This window comes from Desmodus rotundus, chromosome 1 (assembly GCF_022682495.2).
Source record: "Desmodus rotundus isolate HL8 chromosome 1, HLdesRot8A.1, whole genome shotgun sequence".
Lineage (NCBI taxonomy): Eukaryota > Metazoa > Chordata > Mammalia > Chiroptera > Phyllostomidae > Desmodus > Desmodus rotundus.
In genome coordinates this window covers 97,776,379-97,798,515 of record NC_071387.1, presented here as the reverse complement: position 1 = coordinate 97,798,515, position 22,137 = coordinate 97,776,379, and the positions used below count along the sequence as shown (strand labels likewise).

The window sequence follows — 22,137 nt, the reverse complement described above, 5'->3', positions numbered from 1 at the left end:
GGTGACTTTTTGGTTTGCCAGCTGGCTCTCAGTCTACTGAGCCACACCAGCCAGGGCCCCACTGGATTATTTTATACTGGCTCCTAGACATAGAATTTCATTTGTAAATACCGCACATAGTATATTTAGAAGATAAGAACTTTATTTAAAATAATTAGTTTAAATAGTAGTTTAACATTTCATAGGCAGTGTTTAAATATCCAAGGTTGATTCAGAAAGGAGTGGTTTTTTTATAGTTACTTGTTTGACTCGGGATCCAAAATAAGGGCCACGCATTAGAATGCTTTGTCAGTCTTTTTAAATCTATTCAAAGATAATAATTTTTAAGTCATATCTAAGATTTTGCTGATTGTATCTTCAGGATATCTTTTTCAACATGTTTTTCCTAATTTTTGAAATTCTCTGTAACCTAGGAATTAGATCTGGAAGCTCAATCATTACATTTACCACTTTTTCTTTGGCCAGGATATTTCAGAGGCAGAGCTGTGCCCTTCCTGTTGTAGCACCTTGAGGTACTTTGATCAGTGGGCTTAGGTGTTGCAGACAGCTCGAACTGTTTAAAGGTCCCAATTAGCCTTTGGCCTAATGCTTTAAACAGCAGTGGAGGATTATTGCCTTGGATCATTTATTTCACTAGGGTTGCAGCATCTCTTATTAATTTAAAAACAAGTAAGACATTCACATGGTTCAGAATTTAAAAGCTATAAAAGGTATGTTGTGAAAGCCTTCTCCTGCTGTTCTTCAACCACCAGGTAGCTGCCAGAGGTGACCAGTTGTTACGTTTCTTCAGTTAACTAGAGTTTATGTAGATATATCTATATTCCTTTAAAAAAATTTTTTAAATTTATTTTTGGTGGGAAGGGGGGAGAGAAACATTGATGTGTGATAGAAACAGCACTTGGTTGCCTCTCGCACACCCCGAGCTGGGGTCCTGGTCCACAACCCAGGTGTGTGCCCTGACTTGGAATCAAATTGGCAGCCTTTCAGCCTTGTAGGTTGTTGCTCAGTCCACTGAGCCACACCAGCCAGGGCTATATTCCTTTTTTTAAAACATAAACAGTAGTCTACTCTACACTTACTCTATATTTGCTCCTCCTTTTTGTTTAACTTTTGAATATATCTTTGAGACTATTTCCTGTTGGTTCGAGTTCCTTATCCCTCTTGTGACTGAATGACATTGCAAGGAGGGTGGGTATCTACCTTACTTGATAATCACGGTGTGCGCCTGCATTCACTTTGGCACGTCGTGCATGTGTCTGGGAAGGATTCTAGAAATGAAATTGTTAGAACGGTGTGTGTTTGTCATGTTGATAGTGCCTCAGCGAATGCTCCCACCCATGAGAATTGAAGTTTTACATCTTCGTTAACAGAGTTGCCAAACTTTGGGTCCTTGCCAGCCAGAGACCCAGAAGGTATAAAAATGTATTTCTTTGCAGGCCTGACAGAGTTGTCATAAAGATATTTCTTTGTGGAAGTATTCCCTGCCTGTACCCTCAGTTTGAGCTTGATGGACGGTACTTCTGCACCTTTCCACCCAGGAGCCACCCAAAACTCAGGTGTTTTATCTGGGAGAGGGTGCCTCCCAATGTTCGCATTAGCTTCCTCCAGCCTAACGCACTCTCAGCCTTAGCATGCCAGGCCTTGATTTTTTGAGTGTTTTGTCTAGGAAGTCCCTAAGAAAGGGTGTGTTATACTTGGTCTTAGGTGATCTGTGTAAGTACGTTTTCAAGTTTCTCAACTCGAACACTGGCAAATAGCAATGTTAACTCATTAGTTTAACCTGTGGAAAAGTTACAAAGCAGTATATTTCTTCAGTGTTTACATGTTGAAGATGTAAATAATTTAGTGAAGTAATTTAGTTTCTCTAATTAAGTGAAAATACAATTAACCTTCTTGTCTTGCTCTGTGTTGTTTTATTTGACAGGTTTCTAGAACGACACACCACATCAACTAATTTTCAAACTTTAATACACCAGATGTGACTAGTTCTGATTGTACCTAGTTTTTCTATCTTCTAGATGTACAGTATAATAGATATATTTTATAAGTCAGATATCTTGGTTTAGAATCCTTGTGTGATCTTGGGCAAGTTATTTCATCTGGTTTTTTTTTTTTTTTTTTTTTTTTTTTATATTTTATTTTTTCATTTCTAGAAAGAGGGGAAGGGAGGGAGAAAGAGAGGGAGAGAAACATCAGTGCATGGTTGCCTCTTGCACGCCTCCAACTGGGGACCTGGCCCACAACCCAGGCATGTGCCCTGACTGGGAATCAAACCGGAGACCTTTCGGTTCTCAGGCCAGCACTCAATGCACTGAGCCACACCAGCCAGGGCTCACCTGTTTTTATTCATAGAAACTGCGCTGGTCCTAACTGCCTCTGAGTTGTGAGGACTAAGGTGTAGGGGTCCTTGTTGCATCCTCATACCATCACTTAGTAGTTGGGAAACTGTATCTCAGTTTTTCACATGGGAAATGGAGACCTTAAGAGTCCCCGTGTGGTTATTTTGAGGAATGTGTGGAACAGGCAACACTGCACAGGGGCACATGTTTGCTGTGACCATTCTGACAACATGGTCTTGTCTCAGGCTTGCTGATTGCTGGCCGGTGTCATTGCTGCTGGGTGTGCGAGTCAGGAACAGCACAGACAGTCCTGTGTGTGTGAAAGGACAGCCCCCTGCAGCAGCAGTGAGACCCGTGTGCCTATTGTGTCAAAGTGCTGTGCGCAAGTACCCTTAGTAGTTCATGTTTCATGTCATCACCCTGGAATGAGAGAAGTTGGACGGCGTTCTAGTAAGTGGTAGGTTGTAATTAGCACTTAAGTTTTAGACTCAAGTACCTTTTTAAAAAAGTCATCTAGACCTGCTCTTTGAGTAGGAACCACTCTGAAAGTGAGAATCCCGTTGAAGAGAGGGAGAGTAATAGAACAGAGAGCCATCTTTTAAAGAACCTGGCAGTTAAAAGATGTCTCTGTGGTTCGCTTACTCTATTTTGTGGAGTTTACCATTTAGTTTATAGCTTATTAGATGTCTGACTCTGATTCTTGACCCTGCCGAGCCAGTTTGGATTCTGCTTAAGATACAAGTGGTTTCTCTGATTGGTAAAGACACTGGCAGGGTTGTCAGATGTCTCTTCCCCATTCGGTCCCTGGGTCTGTCTCAGGTGTGAGCTGGCTCATTTGTGTGGACGTTGGAAGGGCTCTGCACCAAATCTCAGTGCCTGTCTGCAGTGAACCTGGGGCACCACAGGTCATTCTCTTAGAAGCTTTTGTTCTAGGTGAGCACAGGTGGTGCATGAACCGTATCAGCTCATGGGCACTTTGATCCTGGGGAGTCCGAACTTGACATTTTCCCAGGAAAGATAGTGCATGTAGGCAAACAAATGCCAGTCATTTGCTTTCCTGATTGTTTGGTTTGAACATAGTGAAATGTTCTGCTAGAGGATACTTGGATGACCAACAACAGGAAAGAGATCTTGAGTTCCAAAATCAAAAGCCCCGTGATTTAATCCGAGGGTCAGCCTCGGTGGCTGATGATGTGTCCTGGGGGACTTGGCACCATCGTAGAGCTTCTTCCCTGTCTCGACCTACGTGTAAGAACTGTGTTTACTTGAAAAGAGTATTTAAATTTCTGGAGGAGACCATAACCCTTTCCAGAGATCCTATCTACTATCAACTGATCCTCGTGGCTCACTTTCTTAACAGCTGACCTGCTCTCTCCTTGGCCATCTTTGGGGGCAGGGATATAGATTATCACTTCTTGGTCTGTTGACCTAACTTTCATCTGCCTTGTTTTCATCTTTACCCCAAATTTCCTTTGCCTTTTTTTTTTAAGTGATCATACTGTCTGACCCTGTCATCCATGGCTATATTCACTTGCTTTCACACTTAACATGATGCCAACATTAGCAGGATGCTTTGTGGATGTGACTTAGGAGGTGCTGCTTATCACTGGTTGTAGCCTGAAAATTGGACAAGTGATTTGCTCTTTGTATGTATGTGAAGTTACGTTGGGGCCTTTGACTAGTATGGCACAGTAATTGCTTAGCATATGTGACATCTTGCTAATTAGTATTTTATTGTTTCTCACCAACTCTTCAGAATAAGCAATTAGATTTCTAGAGTTTCTTTTCCTTTATCTCTTTGGGTAAGTAGTATACCAATTTTCCTGCTACTTTAGACAGTAGGCAATAACTAAACTGATTCACGGCTCTCAGTAATATTTGTTCTATTGTTTTGTTTTGAGGTGGAAGGGGGAGCTCTACCCTCAGAACATGAGGGTAATATTTGCGTGGCTCACAAAGACCAGTGAGTACATCATCTGCATTTCCCACAGCTCACCAGAGGAGGGCTCTAACAGCAGTCTCAGGCCAGCCTTCTATGTCCCTCAGAGAACACTATATTCATTATGGCCAAGTGTTGTAATTTTCCTCGGTGTTTTCTTGGAAATGTTATTGAGGGATGGGGGTCCTTTTACAAATTTTGGAAATAAATAAATAGATGAGAAGACCATACTTCTGAGTGATCATTTGTTTTAACAAGACCCCTTGAATTATGTGATTATGGATGTGTTGGCTGGAATGTAGTTTAAAATCTTCCCAGTGAACCTACAGGCTTTAAGAAACCAACCCAGGAGTATTTTCCTGTCGAACAATTGGGTTCTGAGATTGTGCATGTAATTGATTCTTGTTCTCTGCTTCTCCTGAGCTAGGCAATGGATCACTTGGAGTCCTTTATCGCTGAGTGTGATCGGAGAACTGAGCTTGCCAAGAAGCGGCTGGCAGAGACACAGGAAGAGATCAGTGCAGAAGTTTCTGCAAAGGTATACCTGGGAGGCTTTTGCCTTGAGTTATTGGTACAAATCACTGGTTAGAACTGGGCTACTAACAGCTCACCATCAGCACTGATAGTGCATCTTTGGGGTGGGTTGTACTCGCTCCTAAGGAAGGAGGCTGCCAGGGACATTTCAGCCCCCAGTAGTTACTGCTTCTGTTCCTCCCATCCCGATATATATATTTTTTAAAATCTTTGTTTTTATAACCTCCCATATGAAACAGGAAATGGGGGCAAGTGGGTAAATGATTGAACTGGTACATCCGTATCACGGATGAAGGTAGAGCTGTATATAATTGGTCCGAGTGTCAGCTGCATTATGCTTCTGTTTCTCCTATTCAGTGGAACTGAGTCTGTTCCTTGTTTTTTTCCTTTCATTTTTGTAAAAGCAATTGCAGTTGCTAACTGCACCAAGGGTGCTATTTTATTTCGGAAAGTAAAAAAAATAGGCATTTTGCTTACAGTTGAAGTTTGTGTATTTGAACCTAGATATTTTATTACCCTTACCTGAAAGATCAAATTGTGATAGAAGACATAAAAAGAGGCAGCCTATAATGTGACCAATGTGTTGATTCTTGTAACCGTATTGGAAGTGACAGAGATGCCACTGCTTTTATTGGCATGGAGTGCATAGGTTTATTTTATGGTCAGCGTCTCAGTGTTGGCAACAAGGATGTCATAATTGTCAAAATTGATATGTGATCCACTGAGGATCTTTGACTATTTCTTTTCAATGGAACAGACTTTATTTTTAGTGCAGTGAGAGAAACATTCATTTTCATTGTATTAAAAATCTTTTGTTTTTAGATGTCTACTTACCTGATTTTTTCTTTCCTCAGGCAGAAAAAGTACATGAGTTAAATGAAGAAATAGGAAAACTTCTTGCTAAAGCTGAGCAGCTGGGAGCAGAAGGAAATGTGGATGAATCCCAGAAAATTCTTATGGAAGTGGAGAAAGTCCGTGCAAAGAAAAAAGAAGCTGAGGTTAGTGAGAAAAACGTCTTAGAGAACGGGAAAACAGTAACTCCAGAAAGTTAACTATCCGGGCTGAAATTAAACCACGCCTCTGTTTCTTGTGTATTAGGAAGGAGTTAAAATAAGATGATCTGTTGACAGGATCACATGCATGCTTGAGTTTGTCTTCACTGCCTAAGATGAGTCACTTGCCAGCTCTGAGCTCCCATGTGTGGAGTACAGTCTTGAGTACTGAGCCAGCGAAGTAGGGTTAGTGAGCACATCCTGTCCAAAGGTCTCAGAGACCAGTTTCACTGGGTGTTCCGAGTGACACTGCATCTTCAGTAGAGAGAGCCTGTGCAGGTTGGGTTAGGTCCAAGTGGTGTTGGCCTGGATTCCTGGCCAGGACACACTAGCGGTGTGGTAGGGGAACAGGTCAAGAGGGCTCAGTGTTTCTATTACTGACAACCATTTTCTTCCTGGATTATTGTATCTGTTGGATACCCTGTGGTTCTTAAATCCTCACCACTAGAACTGGAAATGGCTCAAGAATGGAAGAGCCTGAGGGAGATAAGATGTGTTGTTCCTTCAGTAAATGCTTGCCAAGCTCCAGCTCAGTGCCAGGCATTTTTCTAGTTGTGAGTAAGCTGAAAGAGGTTCTTTCTTCATGGAGATGGCAATGGAGAAGGGATCAGGGCACAGACAGAAGGGAATGTGAACAGTTGGGTAAGATTCGTTCAGATGGAGATAGATGCTCAAAATAAACCGGATGAGTTTTGACTGACTTTGAGTTGCAGGGCGTGTCTAGGTGATCCTGAAGGCCACTTAGCTGAGATCCATAGACTCAGAAATTTATCAAAGTGGTGGGAGCAGGGGGGTCAGGTAGAGATGAGATGGTGTGTAGGTGCCCTGGTACAGGTCTGATTTTATCACTGTACCCCAGGTTCAGCATGGATAGTGCCAAGGGCCCAAGGATGTTACAGCAATGCTTGCTGAGATAGTGACAAGTTGAAGAGATAGAGCAGTGGAGTTATTCTCGATGGGACTGTCGGGACTACCGTCTGGGATACCCTGCTACAGGCTAGAAGGGAGGTCACCAGCATTTGCTGAAAGGTGGTGCTGAGATAATGCTTCATGTGAATGGCAGACCAACACGTTTGTAAGTGATATTTGTAGATAGTATAATCAATTCCCTTTTTTAAAAATTGTACTTATTTTTTAGAGAGGGGGAAGGGAGGGAGAAAGAGAAGAAGAGAAATATTGATATGTGAGAGCACCATTTGGTTGCCTCTCGCATGCCCTAAATTGGGGACCTGGCCCACAACCCAGGCATGTGCCATGACTGGGAATCCAGCTGGCAGCCCTTTGGTTTGCAGGCCAGCACTCAATTCACTGAGCCAAACCAGCCAGGGCTAAAATCCATTTTTTATTTTATTTATTCATTTATTTTTTTAAAAGATTTTATTTATTTATTTTTAGAGAGAGGGGGAGGGAGGGAGAAAGAGAAATATCAATGTCTGCTTGCCTCTCATGTGGCCCCCACTGGGGACCTGGCCTGCAACCTGGGCATGTGCTCTGACTGAGAATAGAACCGGCAACCCTTAGGTTTGCAGCCCACGCTCAATCCACTGAGCTACGCCAGCCAGGGCTAAAATCCATTTTTTAAATATATATATAATTGATTATGCTTTTATAGTTGTCCCAATTTTTCCCCCTTTGCCTCCGTCTGTCTGGTATCCCCTTCTCTCCAACATTATCCCCCGTCACCTTAGTTCATGTCCGTGGGTCTTGCATATAATAAGTTCTTTGGGTTCTCCATTGCCTATACTATTGTTTTTTTTTTTTTTTAAATATTTTATTTACTTATGTTTAGGGAGAAAGAAAAGGAGAGAAACATTGACTGGTTGCCTCTTGCACACCTCCAAGTGGGGACCTGGCCCAAACACAATCATGTGCCCTGACTACGGCCTTTCTGTTTGTAGGCTGACGCTCAATCCACTGAGCCACCCCAGCCAGGGCCATTTCCTATATTATTCTTAACATCCCCCTTTCTTATTTTTGTACTTACCAATTTTGTTTCTTCATCCCTGTACCTTTTCCTCCATTTTCCCTCTTCCCCCTCCCAGATGATGACCCTCCAAATGATCTCTGTATCTTGGGTTCTGCTCCTGATTTAGTTTGCTTAGTTTGTTTTTGTCTTTTAGAATCAGTTGTTGATAGTTGAGTTTGTTGTCATTTAACATTCATAGTTTTGATCTTCTTTTTCTTAAATAAGTCCCTTTAACATTTCATGTAATAATGGTTTGGTGATGATGAAGTCTTTTAGTGTTGGGTTTTGTGTTTTTTTGTTTGTTTGTTTGTTTGGTTGGGGTTTTTTTTTTGGTCTGCGAAGCTCTTTATCTGCCCTTCAATTCTAATGATAGCTTTGCTGGATAGAGCAACCTTGGCTGTAGGTCCCTGCTTTTCATGACTTTGAATATTTCTTGCCAATCCCTTCTAGCCTGTCAAGTTTCTTTTGAGAAATCAGCTGACAGTCTTATGGGAACTCCCCCTGTAGGTAACTAACTGCTTTTTTCTTGCTGCTTTTAAGATTCTCACTTTTATCTTTAACCTTTGACATTTTAATTATGATAAGTCTTGGTATGTTCCTCTTTGTGTCTAACTTGTTTGGTACTCTCTGTGCTTCCTGGACTTTTGCCTTTTTCCTTCACCAAATTAGGGAAGTTTTCTTTCATTATTTTTTTCAAATAAGTTTTTAATTTCTCGCTTTTCCTCTTCTCCCTCTGGCATCCCTTTGATTTGGATTGGTACATTTGGAGATGTCCCAGAGGCTTATTAATACTATCCTCCTTTTTGTTTGTTTTTTGAATTCTTATTTTTTCTTGCTGTTGTGATTGAATGCTTATTTCTTCCTTATGTCCCAAATCGTTGATTTGTTTTTGGGTTTTTTTTTTTTTAATTTTTATTGTTATTCAATTACAGTTGTAAGCCTTTTCTCCCCATCCCTCCATCCCACCCCAGCTGAACCCACCTCCCTCCTCCACCTCCACCCTCCCCCTTGGTTTTGTCCATGTGTCCTTTATAGTAGTTCCTGTAATCCCCTCTCCTCACTGTCCCCTCACCACTCCCCCCTGGCTGTTGTTAGATTGTTCTTAACTTCAATGTCTCTGGTTATATTTCGTTTGCTTTTTTCTCCAAATCGTTGATTTGAATCCCAACTTCCTCCCCTTCACTGTTCGTTCCCTGTAGATTTTTCTGCGTTTCACTGAGTGTAACTTTCATTTCTTTCTTTATGTTGTTGCCGTACTCAGTGAGTTCTTTGAGCATCCTGATTACCAGTATTTTGAACTCTGTATCTGTTATGTTGGTTATCTCCATTTTATTTAATTCTTTTTCACGGTTTTGTTCTGTTCTTTCATTTGGACCATATTTCTTTGTTTCTTAGATTTGGCTGCCTCTTTGTTTTTGTTTCTGTGTATTAGGTAGAGCTGCTTTGACTCCTTGTCTTAGTAACGTGGCCCATTGTAGAAAAGGCACCTGTAAATTGTGTGTGGTGGAGCCTTAGGTAGCGCAGGGTGGAGCAACCTGCTTCACTGCTTTGTGGCTCTGTCTGGGAGAAGGGCTTGGAGAGGGGACAGTGCCACTGTTTGGCTTCTGGAGGTTTGCCCAGCACTCACCCTGTTTCCAGTCACTTCACCCAGTCCCTGTATGCAATTGGCACCCTTCTAGCTCTTGCCTTCGTGCTGAATCCCAGTGGGGGCATACGTTCTAAGACCTTGTGGGCCTTTTAAGCGGAGTATCCTGAAAATCAGGCAGTTTCTTCCGCTACCCCCAACCCCCACTGGTTTTTACATCCAGAAGTTATGGGGATTTGTCTTCCTGGCACTGGAACCCTGGGCTCTGGGGCCTGGCCTAGGATCACTGTCTCCCTCCCGAGGTATCCCTCCTGATTTTTATCCACCACACGTGAATGTGAGATTGCCCATTCTGCCGAGGCCAACTCTGCACCACACCGTGTCTCCTTACCTCTGCCCGTCTTTGCCCCTCTTACTCATCTGCATGAATGTGACTTCTTTAAATCCTTGGTTGTCAGACTTCCATGTAGATGGATTTTCTGACAGTTCTGGGTGTTATTTGTTTTGAGGTTTAGTTCTAATTCTCTCTGTGGTTGTGCGAGGAGGCAAAGCATGTCTGCCTGCACCTCCATCTTGCCCGGGAGTTCTATAATCCATTCTTGAACATAAAAGAGAGACAAAAGGATTCACAGTATCTATCTGATATTTTTGTATGTAAATGCTTAGGTGCGATTACACTAAAAGACGAATTGGGGTCATGGGACAGTTGCAGTTGATATTTGCGAGTCAGATACCTTGAATGGCATTGCCATGGTGATGACTTACATCATACCTGCATTTTATACCCAATTTAAATCATTTATATAAGTCCTATATAGGAACTAACTTCCTCTATACTTAAATGGGAAATTTGTGTTTATATGTAGCACAAATTCAGGCTTCCCAGGTTGCTGATCACTCTACCAGAACAGCCAGAGAGTCAGGAGAGATGCTCTGTGGCCTCCGACCCATACCCTGAGGCCCAGCTCTTCCTGCGTCAGAGAACTAGGCAGACACTAAAATCCTTTGATGGCTCAGAGGTTTGTACTTAGGCTAAAGAAATTGTGGATGTGGAGTTCGCCACATAGATGTTTGCAGACAGCTGAGACAGGAGCAGGATGTGGGACACATGGCTGTTCATGCTCAGGACTACTAGCATTCTCCCCCCTGCTGCTGTCCCATCACTGTGAGTGCTCCCAGGAGGCAGCACCACATAAACCCCCCCGCAAGACATGGTGGCATGGGTGAGGTTTCAGCTGTGCCAGTCTCTGTGGTGGTGTGTCACCTATGGGGTCCTTTCTGCATAGTTGCAGGGTTAAGAAAAAGGACAGAGAGATCCTGTGTACCCTTCACCCAGTTTCCCCCGATGCTGTACAACTCTTGTACAGAAAGGATGTTGACATTGGTAGAGTCAAGATACAGAACATCCATCACCACAGATCTCTCCTGTTGCCCTGTATAGCCACACCTACTTCTCTTACCTGTAGCAGCCACTAATCTGTGCTCCGTGTCTCTCTCTGGTCATTTCAAGAATGTTATATAGATAGAACCATACAGTGTGTGACCATTTTGGGATCGGCTTTTCACTCAGCGTAACTAGAATTTATTTTGAGAAATATTAGAGGGTGGCATTCAAAGATTCAGAACTATAGAAAGGGAAAGAATAATATTAGAAATATTTGTGTTGCCACCATATTTATAATTTTTGCTTGAGGGTTTTTTTTTTTTCTTTTAATAAAAGATGTAGCACATCATAATGGAAATTCTGGTTCTCAGTGTTTCCCCTCTCTAGTCACAATTCTCTCTCTCTCCAGAGGCAGGCATTAGTGTGCATGTAACAATCTTCAGTTCTGTCTTTATACCTTATTTCACATGTTTACCCATAAACTGTGCATGGGTGTGTCTGGGGGGGGAGTGTTTTGTATATTTTAAAAATCCTACATAGCCCTGGCCTGGTGGCTCAGTTGGTTGGAACATTGTCCTATACACCAAAAGGTTGTAGGTTCAATTCCCCGTCGGGGTGCAAACAGAAAGCAACCCATTGATGTTTCTTTCCCATCCTCTCGCTCTAAAATCAATAAACATACCCTCGGGTGAGGATTTAACAAAATATCCTGCATGAATTCTGCCCATACTACCCATGTCTTTTTCCCACTTGGGTCGTTAACTCAGCGTTGTTTGTGAGATCTCTCCATGTTGCTGCCTTTAGATTTGTTCACTTAGTTTATTTCGGTAGCATTCCACTTTATAAACATGACGGTCCATGGGCGGTTTTGTAGGTTATTGGGGATTTCTCATCCTTTTTTGTGTGATAAATTTTATTTTTAATTATTCATTTTTTAGAGAGAGGGGAAGGGATGGAAAAAGAGAGGGAGAGAAACATCAATTTGTTGCCTCTTTTTCATGCCCCTTTCAGGGATTGAACCCACAGTCTAGGCGTGTACTGTGACTGAGCAGCAGCCTTTTGCTTTGTGGGACAACACCCAACCAACTGAGCCACACTGGTCAGGGTGGGGGTTTCTCATCTTTATAGACAGTTGTACAGTGAGTGTGCTTGCATTTGTCTGCTAGTGCATGTGAGAGTGTTCTAGGACATAAGCTTGGAAGGAGAGTTTTTAGTGGCACATAATGAGTCCCGCTTTAACAAATAGGTCACTAAAGTGCACTCCATGTTAGTTGTACCAATTCAGGCTCCCACCAGCAGTGTATGAGAGTGACCGTTTTTCTGTATCTTTGCCAATTTCGTGAGTGACGTAGTATCTTATTTTAATTAGCACTTCCTAGGAAATGTTTTGAATGTGTGAATTAATAGATTACTTACATTCAGGTCTCCCTTTAAATGAGGATAAATGACTATTGGAATGCATATGTTAAACCTGGATTTTGAAAGTGCGTTTTAACTTGGGTACAAGCAGCAGTTACCATGTCATGGTTTATTTTCTTTTGTGTCTCATGTGTTTTGGGTCTGAGTGAGTTACTGGTGATTGAACTCAAGATTGTAGTGGCTGTAGGAGGGAGTGTGTCTAGTTTTGTTTTGTTGTGCACACTTCCTTCTGTGATGAGAGTGTCTAACGTATTTGTCCTTCCGAATTTTATCTTTTGAGGCTGCACTGGGATATAGTTTCTTAGATATTGGGACACAGATTCTGTAGATCTTAAGTTTTTTGCTTGTTTATTTGGATTGTTTTTGTGTGCATGTTTTTGTTTTTTTTGGTTTTTTTTTTTTGAAGGTCTCTGTAGAAGATTCTCCTTTTTTTTTTTTTTTTTTTTTTTAAGATTTTATTTATTTATTTTTAGAGAGGGGAAGAGAGGGAGAAAAACATCAATGCGTGGTTGCCTCTCATGTGGCCCGCAACCCAGGCATGCGCCCTGGCTGGGAATCGAACCAGCGACCCTTTGGTTCGCAGCTCATGCTCAATCCACTGAGCTGCACCAGCCAGGAGATTCTCCTTTCTTGCCCCGCTGGTCCTCATAGAGCTCCCTACAGTGCCTAGCAGAAATCTGCCTTCACTCCTAGCCTCTGAGAACAGGCAGCATCCCGTTTGTCTGAGTGTTTTGAATTTTCCTTGTTGCTTTGGAATTGACTGTTGGTTCATTTCTTTTTTTCTTTTTTTTTTTAAATTTCTTAAAATTGATTTTGAGAGAGAGAGAGAAAAACATCATTTTGTTCTACTTATTTGTGTATTCATTGGTTGATTTTTGTATGTGCCTTGATAGGAATCAAACCCACAACCTTGGCATATTGGGACAGTGCTCTAACCAAATGAGCTACCTGGAGAGGGCTGTTGGTTCATTTAAGTAAATGAGGAAATAGAATTGGTTAAGAATATCTGAAGCTTTGAAAACGATCCAGTTTTTATTTTTAAGTCACTTCAGTAGTCCTTTCAGATATTCCCCTTTTGGAGTTGAATATTTGGTGGCACTTTTATCACCCTGTTCTCTTTCTGCAGGAAGAATACAGAAATTCCATGCCTGCATCCAGTTTTCAGCAGCAGAAGTTGCGTGTCTGTGAAGTCTGCTCAGCCTACCTTGGTCTCCATGACAATGACCGTCGTCTTGCAGACCACTTTGGGGGCAAATTGCACTTGGGGTTCATTCAGATCCGCGAGAAGCTTGATCAGCTGAGGGTACGTTAATGTATTTTGTTTCTGGAAAAACCTGAGAAGTCTCGTGATCTTCACATTTATTTCCCTTTAGAAAACTTTGTTTTGATCCTCTCTAAGAACATGCCTCGAGTTTTATAGTGAAATGCTGAATTCATCACTTCATTCACAGAAGAAACCTAAGGGACCTTGGGTATTTATTTAGTCTGCACTCCCTTTTTATGAAGGTAATGGCAGAGTCCAGTACAGGGTACAAACATCTCTTGCACATCTCTGAAATAACTTGTTAGGAGGTAGGGAAGAACCAGCAGTCTCTAGTTACTCTCCATGGACAGAGGCGATGCATGGAGAATAGTTCGGCTAGATGGGAGGTGACACATCCTGGCCCTTGCCTTGAGCCAACTTAAGATGAGTAGGTGATTGTTTTCCTGGGTTAGACTGCAAAACATTCAACGTGTTGGGTACAGAAGGAAGGTTGAACATGTTTTAGATACTAGAGTCGTCATTCTCCAAACTGACGAGTCTTCCCTGTTGTGTACTGTGTGCTGAAGATGGGATGCTGGGAAATAGGCAGGCCTTCCCTCCAGACATCTGGAATCTGGTGGAAGGACAGACACGTGGCAGCTATGATAGGACACTATGTTAATCAAGACTGAGACCCTTGTGTGCTTCTTGGGAAGTAGCAGTGGGTGGGAGGGCTCTGCATCCAAAGAGGGGTTCCCAGTACGTGATATGTGATCTCGGCAGTGGATGAGGAAGCTGAGGTGGTGGTAAGGATATCCTCAGCCACTGGTCTTGATACATTTTACTCCTGTGCTCTCAAAAGAATTTTGAAAAATGATATACTTTGTTAAACATTTTTAAAAAGATTTTATTTATTTATTTTTTAGAGAGAGGGGAAGGGAAGGAAAAAGAGAAGGAGAGAAACATCCATGTGCAAGAGACACATAGATCAGCTGCCTCTAGCACCGCCCCCCCCCAACTGGGAACCTGGCCCACAACCCAGGCATGAGCCCTGACTGGGCATTGAACCAGCGACCCTCTGGCTTCGCAGATCGGCTCTCAATTCCCTGAGCCGCACCAGCTACTTCGTTACATATTTTTAAGTGAGAATTTTTTCTTTGTAAGTTTATGGGCATCAAAGATGTAAAAATACTTTAGCAAATAAAACATAAATAACAATTTAGTATCCAATATCATCCCCATTAAAAAATCTTCTTAGCATTTGGAAATGTTATATTCCCATTTCTCCTATAAATTGTATTTCCATGCCACATCACCCCATAACTTTAACCTGAAAGTCAAAAATGACACAAATATATTACAGACTTGATAAGTAGCTATTAAACTAAGAACAGGAAATATATTTGGAAGGGCACCTCTAAATGATAAAGAAGGTGGGAGTTCTGTGCCCTAATCAGAGATGGCTTCACTTATAGTAATCCCAGAGGTGTTCACACTTCAAGGTCACAAACTGTACTAAATGCAGGGGTACGAGAATAGTAAGGCTGCCCTGGCTGCTGTGGCTCAGTGGATTGAGCACCAGCCTGTGAACTGAGGGGTTGCTTGTTCCATTCCCAGTCAGGGCACATGCCTGGGTTGCCGGCCGGGTCTCTCTCACATTGATGTTTCTCTCCTTCTCCTCCTCCCTCCCTTCCCTCTTCTCTAAAATAAAATAAAATCTTAAAAAGGTGGGGGGGGGGGGGGGAGTAAGGCTTTCTCTGTCTAGGGAGGGGGAGGTAGTTTTTTTACAGAGTAGGAAGGGTTTGGAAACGAAACGATGCCAGACCACAGAACTCTTTACAGTCATATCCACTTAGGAAGAGTATGCATAGAAGCAAGGTGCTGAGACTTAGATCATTTAACCTTCATCTGTCCATCGTGTATGCCTGCTCCAGGTGCAGGGTGATGGGAGTCCCAGCTGTAGAGCTGGAGGTGTTAGACAGGAAGGTTCTCATATCTGGAAAATGTTTTGGGAACGAGAGCTAGCCTCTCTCCCAGACTGTGCCGTGCCCTCTCTTCCCGGGAACATGGCCAGGTTCCAGTCCACACTGAGATGTGAGATCATCCTTCGTACCTTCATGAGCACAAGAAGACTGGTGCCTGCTTGTCCCACTGGCTCTGACTTCCTTCGGGACTTCATTTCACTAGTCAGAGAGATCAGGCCATTGAAAGGCTTTGAGAGAGATTGGATATGGGGGATGTGCACATTGGACATAGTGCTTTGTGCTAGGCTGTGGTGATTGCGTACCAGTGGTGCAGTTTCCTAAGGCCTACTCCTGCCCGTTGCATTTCTTTTCTGTTGGGTTCACAATCAAGCCTGGTGAGCCATGTTAAGCTTGGTGTTGAAAGCCAGTTGTGGAGGTTCACGGTCCACTTCTCCTGGCGTGCTGTCCCTGTGAGGCCAGGTCTAAAGCCAGTGTAGCACTTAGCACCTGATGACAGGCTGTTCTTTGGCAGCAGGAGCTTGGCTCCCAACAGCAAGATGTGTTTGGTCAGACACCTGTGTTCTCTTTTACCATATGGTTGGTGGAGTTTCATTTGGATAAAAAAACTACCCTTCTGGATTGAGTTTTGAAGCAATATGATAAATTTCCTGTGACTTAGAAGTAAGTACTGCACTCCTTACAGTGTGCAGTTTGTCACTGACTATATAAAATGTAATGATAAAGCATTTTTTAAATGAGTTTTCCATTTTTCATTGTAAAAAAGTTTCTTAAATGATCATGTTCTTATTTTTTAAGAGATGCCCTTAAATTTTTGAATTACCAACACTGAGATCATACAAGCATGCTTTGTTAAACAGTATTCACACTCTATTTGGTGTAACTTGCTCTGCTCTTATTTGCCAATTTGTCATTTATTTAGAAAACTGTGGCTGAAAAGCAGGAGAAGAGAAATCAGGATCGCTTGAGGAGGCGAGAAGAGAGGGAGCGGGAGGAGCGGCTCAGCCGGAGGTGAGCCCACGATCGCGCATGTGCCTAAGGAAACCCCTACTCCTTACATTGCGGTGCTGTTGATAACAGTGGAGTTCTGCTAAGTATCTAAGTCACCGTTAAAAGAAAGTAAGCAAAATCGCAGCACATTCAGTCCAGCGAGGTCTTGGCTGGCCCAGGAAGACGTCTGTGGCCGTCTCCAGCTGCACAAGAGCTCTGATGACCTAATTGTTGTCTGGGAAGGTATAGACCCTCCCAAGAGGTAAAGAGTAGAAGATGGGGAGGAACCTGCTACACCCCGACTCCTGTGGATATAGCACTCAGCAAACAGGACAGGGAGGAGCATGTATTGTCACACTGCCATGTTTTGCTGTGGGGTAGGACCTTGGGGCTATTTAGGCTCTGGCTTTGGCTTGAGTGATGTGGGGCCAGGAGAGGAGGGTGGGACCTGCTGCCTTGCTGTGAACAAGTGCAGGTGGTAGGGATGGAATCAGTGAGAACAGTAAGGAGCCAGCTGGGAGAGTCCAGAAGGAAGAGGTGGCAGTTTGAATCGGGGGAATGTGGGAAGGGTCTGGGTGTGTTCTGGGAGCTGGTAGGATTTGTTGGTAGTTCGTTGTGAGGCATGCAAAGGGCGAATAAAGTTGGTCTCATGGTTTCTGGCCTTTGGCGGCCACTTATGGAGGAGGGGAAGACTGGGAGCAGTGTAATAGGGTAAGGAGTATAATTTGGCTCTGGCCGTACTTGGTTTGAGGTGCCTAAGAGGCATCCAGGTTAGAGATACTGAGTCTGGTCAGAGTTCAGGGAAGAGACTTGAGCCAGGAGTAACTTGTATTGGGCACAGCTCGTTGTCCTTGAAATGCCCAGCAACTGGGCTTTGCTGAAGGAATTCCTCAGTGCATAAGTGAGAAAGAACAAATAAATATTTATTGTGTTTTTTTGTGTTTCTTTTCATTATTTTAATTACCTAACAGATTCTGATTGTAAAGAGACTCACAAGAGTATAAAAATGTATTGAGCAAAACATGCAAATCCCTTTTTACACAGGCGACCACTGTGGTTTTGGTTGTGCCTGTGCGCACTGGCACCTGTGGAACACTCACCTGATCTCTGAGATCGTCCCTGGCCTATGTCCTTACAGTGATGTCTAGTAACTGAGTATTCTTTTCTCCCCTCCCTTCGCCCTTTTCATCTGCCCCTCCTCCTACCTCTGTATCTGAGTTTGAGGTTTCTTAGGTTCCACATATAAGTGAGGTCATACAGTATTTGTCTTTGTCTGGCTTATTTCATTTAGCATCATGCCCTCGGTGCGCCCTCAGGGTCCATCCGTGTTGTCACAAACGGCAGGATTTCCACCTTTTGTCTGGTCGAGTAACGTTCTCTTGTGTATGTGTATCGTGTTTTCTTCATTCATGCATGTGTCTGTAGACACTAGGTTGGGGTTGCATCTTTTTGAGATAGTGATTTCATTTCATTTAGGGAAATACAGTAGTAGTAGTACCCCCTTCTCCGTGGGAGATAGATTCCAAGACCCCCAGTGGATGTGTGAAACCACAGGTAGTACCGAGCCCTGTATATGCGGTTTTTCCATTTGCATACGTAACACTTGATGGCTTCTTTTTGGCACATCCAAATTGCCAGCGTCACTATTCCTGCTCTTTGTGGCCATTAGCAAGTAGAATAAAGGAGCCTTGGCACAAGCACTGCCATAATTCAGCAGTCGGTTTGATAACCGAGAAGGCTACCATGTGACTAACCAGTGGGTGACGTTTGTAGCTTGGATACCCTAGACAGATGGGTGCATTCTGGAGTGGAGCGGGGTACTGCAGGATTTCATAATCTACTCAGAACCGTGTGCAGTTCAACATTTACTTAATTCTGGAATTTTCCATGTAATGTTTTCAGACTGAGGTTGATTGTGGGTAACTGAAACCAAAGAAAATGAAACTAAGGACAAGAGGGAGCACTTTACCTAGAAGTGGACTTGCCGGGTCATTGGTAGTGTCAGTTTTAATTCTTTGAGGAACCTCCTTACTGGTTTCCATAGTGGCTGCACTAATCTGTCAATACACTCCTCCCAGCTGTGTGTATCAGACATTCTTTTTCTCCACATTCTTGCCAGCACTTGAATGGCTTTTTGATGATTGCCAGTCTGAATGAAAGGTGTTGTCTCATTGTGGTTTTGATTTGCATTTCCCTGGTGATTAGTGATGTGAGCACCTTTGTATGTACCCACTGGTATTTGCATGTCTTCTTTGGAAGAATGTCTATTCAGATCCTCTGCCCATTTTTTTTATTGGAGTTTTTTTCCTTTGAATTATAGGAGTTCTTTATGTTCTGGATATTAAGCCCCTATCAGATAAATGGTTTGCAGATGTTTTCTTTTTTTTAAGATTTCATTTATTTTTAGAGAGAGGAGAAGGGAGGGGGAGAGAGGGAGAGAAACACCAATGCATGGTTGCCTTTCACGTGCTCCCTACTGGGGACCTGGCCCGCAGCCCAGGCCTGTGCCCTGACTGGGAATCAAACGAGCGGCCCTTTGCTTCGCAGTCCGGTGCTCAATCTGCTGAGCCACGCCAGCCAGGGCTGCAAATATTTTCTTATATTTTGATGGTTTCCTTTGCTGTACAGAAGCTTTTTAGTTTGATATAGTCCCATTTATTTCTGCTTTTGTTGACTATCCTAAAAGCTGTGTTTGAACAAGTACTCTGGAGATCATCTTTGTATATATCTGAGTGTTTTATATACTATTCCTTAGGATTTGGGGGACAAATTTAATACAGAAATATTAGTAGGTGTTACAGAAACTACTTTCCAAGAGCCTTTATCAAATCATCTCAAGCCACCTAGTTTATGAGTGTCTTTTGTCACTTCCTCCTCAGCACTTATTGGTGGCAATCATGTAAGTTTTTGCTGCAGCACACTGTAAAATGAACACTGCACAAGTGTGTGTGTTTTGGATTACTGATCGTATACTGTTTCCCAAGGCGCTCATGTGACCCTCACATGGCAGTGAGCCTATGTTTAACACTTGAGGCTTTTGTTTAACTTTTGTGTCTGTTGGGGGACTCTCTGCATAGTTGTGACACTGTTGTAAAGACTTCTCAGAGCCAGTTACTGAGCGCAGGGTGCTGGTCTTTTCCTTGTCCTTTCCCAAAAAGCAGCTAGGAGTTGAGGATTGGGGGTGGGCCTCGTTCTGTGAGCGTTGACACTTGGTCCTGCCCGTCTGAGAGGGAGCGAGCGGCTCGAAGACCGCAGGTTTCTGTGAGAAGCCTTCCCTCCTTCACCTCATGGATTTGGGGCACCTCCCCTTAGATGTGAAGGATGGGGCTGTTTTGGAGAAATTGTTCATTTTTTGTTTTATTTTAGGTCTGGATCAAGAACCAGAGATCGCAGGAGGTAGGTTTCTAGATTCATTTAAGAGTTCTTAAGTCAAAGTTCTTTTCCATATGCATTTTTCTTAATACTTAACCTTTATAACTTCACAGTTACTATCTGGTAGGTAGAGCTGGCTTGTGAAGGGCACAGATACAAGGCGAGACTCAAGCCCCATCTGTTGGGTTGATTGGGGCTTAGTGCAGCAGAAAGACTTACTGCCAATGAGAGGGGAGGTGAGAGGGCACTGCCGAGGTCCTCTAGTGGCCAGGAGTGCCCTGGCAAAATGTTTTTGGGAAGCATTGGTGGGAAGGGTCTGGCTGTAATTCTTTCTGACCAGTGGTTAACTGATAGGACTGTTGTGAACCCATGTTCTAAATCTGTGGGAAGGTGGGGAGATACCAGTAACCATCAAGCAGAAGGTGCTGAGAGAGAGGCTGTTTGGGGTGGGGCCACTAGTGCCTTCAGAGCCTCTGGTCATCCACTGCAGGTCTCGTTCCCGGGACCGGCGTCGGAGGCGTTCGAGATCTACCTCCAGAGAACGACGAAAGTCTTCCCGGTCCTGGTCCCGAGACAGACACCGCCGCCACCGCAGTCGTTCCCGGAGCCACAGCCGGGGCCACCGCAGGGCTTCCAGGGACCGGAGTGCGAAATACAAGTAACTACTCTGACTTCTTCAGTAGCTGCAACCAGGAGTGAGCCCCTTCTCTTTGTGTTCCCAGGGTCTGGTGGGGTCTGTCATCTGGGCCTGAGCCTGTTGGCCCTACCTGTTGCTCAGGAGACTGGCTGGGCATCTGCGGGACTGAGAGTTGGGGCCTTGAGGAGTCATGAATGGAGAGCCCAGAGCACTGGGAGCCCTTAGCTAAGAGCAGCAGATGGATTCAGGGATGGGACAGTTGAGATGCTGTGGAAGAGGTTACACATGGGGGCAGGCCCCACTGGTTGCCTGCCGTACTTGGAGCTACCCACTCACTGTCACTTGGATACACAGAGCCCCTGAGATTTATATGCTGACAAGGCCCTATGGACCTCCGTTGTGGTTTTCCTAAGGGGAAAAGAAGCACCACTCGTAACTACTGTTAGCACTTTTTTCACTGTGTTTTTACATAATGGGTCATATCCCAGGTGTGGACTTTTGTTGTATTTTCTTTTGCTTCATTAATATTAATAACTATTACTAGAAATCTTCGCAGATGTCACTTTTTAGTGGCTGTGGTTTGGGCACAAGATGGCAGGCCTGGCTGCCCTCAGGACTGTCTGGGAGCCTTCCCAGGTGTGGTGGGTCTTGGCCTTTCCTGGTGTTGAGGGTCCAAGTTGTTGGCACATGAGGAGACAGTCAAAAGGGAGACAACAGCCTCTGCTGAGCCTCTGTTCCCTTTTCTCAGGTTCTCCAGAGAGCGGGCATCAAGGGAGGAGTCCTGGGAGCGAGGGCGGAGCGAGCGCCGGGCCACCGACTGGAGGCTTGAGAGCTCCAACGGGAAGACATTGGAGGAGAAGGAGGCTGGCGAGATCTGAGTCCATGCCCAGGCACTGTAAATAGTCTGATAAACGTTCAACACAGCTTGAAGTTACCCTTTATATTTGCTGAATACAACTCATCTTTTGTAGTTTAAAATTTCTATTGTTTTGGAGCTAGCTGTGAGTTTCTAGAGATGTACAGAATTGCTCCTGTGTTCTTGGGTTATGTTTAGTAGGAATAAATAAATCTGACACACTGCCTCCTGACTGCTGCTGTGGAGTCCCTGCTGTCCCTGTTATATTCTAGACACTTCACCTCCGCCTTCCACAGGTGGCGGTGACATGGTGGGTGCTCAGTGAGCTTTGCTTACCTTCAGGTATTGTGACTTAACTGTTGGATTCCTCTTTGACTTTGGGCATCCAACACCCTCCCCCTCCCCCTTTCCTAATGACTGGAGCCTCCTCTGCCCAGCTGTCAGCTGATTGGCTGCTCCTGTCCTTTCTTCAGTGTCTGAGCAGCTTGGCTCCACCCCTCAGTGCAGATCACAGGCTCCACTGGGGAGGAGGGAGGCACCCCATCTGCACACATTTCTTTAGGAATTTAGACGTGTCTGATCTGCAGTTGGCATGGACTCAACCTGGCACTGCAGTTCAGGGGAGCTACCTACAGTTTCCACTTTGGAGTTACTTTGGGCAAGGAGGGAAAGACCCTCGGACAGTATCCACATGACCGCAGCGAGGTCCTTGGAGGACGGCGGCGAGGTGTGGATGTGACTCATGCTTGAGGAGGGCCATCGGTGGTATCCACTGTTTCTCAGCTCTTTGTATTATGAGACCAGAGTGAGCCCTTCTGGGAAGATAACTGGGAGCTCTT

General features: G+C 43.9%; 1 protein-coding gene across 3 annotated transcripts in view; it reads left to right on the top strand.

The window, feature by feature from the left end:
- LUC7L (LUC7 like) overlaps positions 1 to 21,522 on the top strand; it is a 36,226-nt gene extending 14,704 nt beyond the window's left edge. For 2 of the 3 annotated variants that reach the window (XM_024553117.4, XM_024553120.4), the window contains 7 exons: positions 4,706 to 4,816; positions 5,667 to 5,810; positions 13,345 to 13,521; positions 16,366 to 16,454; positions 19,800 to 19,829; positions 20,296 to 20,463; positions 21,191 to 21,522. In XM_024553117.4, the coding sequence (XP_024408885.1) occupies positions 4,706 to 4,816; positions 5,667 to 5,810; positions 13,345 to 13,521; positions 16,366 to 16,454; positions 19,800 to 19,829; positions 20,296 to 20,463; positions 21,191 to 21,320 (849 nt within the window). In that variant the 3' untranslated portion in view covers positions 21,321 to 21,522. Of the gene's footprint in view, positions 1 to 4,705; positions 4,817 to 5,666; positions 5,811 to 13,344; positions 13,522 to 16,365; positions 16,455 to 19,799; positions 19,830 to 20,295; positions 20,501 to 21,190 lie in introns of all 3 variants that reach the window. The other variant, XM_024553118.4, reaches the window with a different exon arrangement.
- Positions 21,523 to 22,137: the final 615 nt, after the last annotated feature.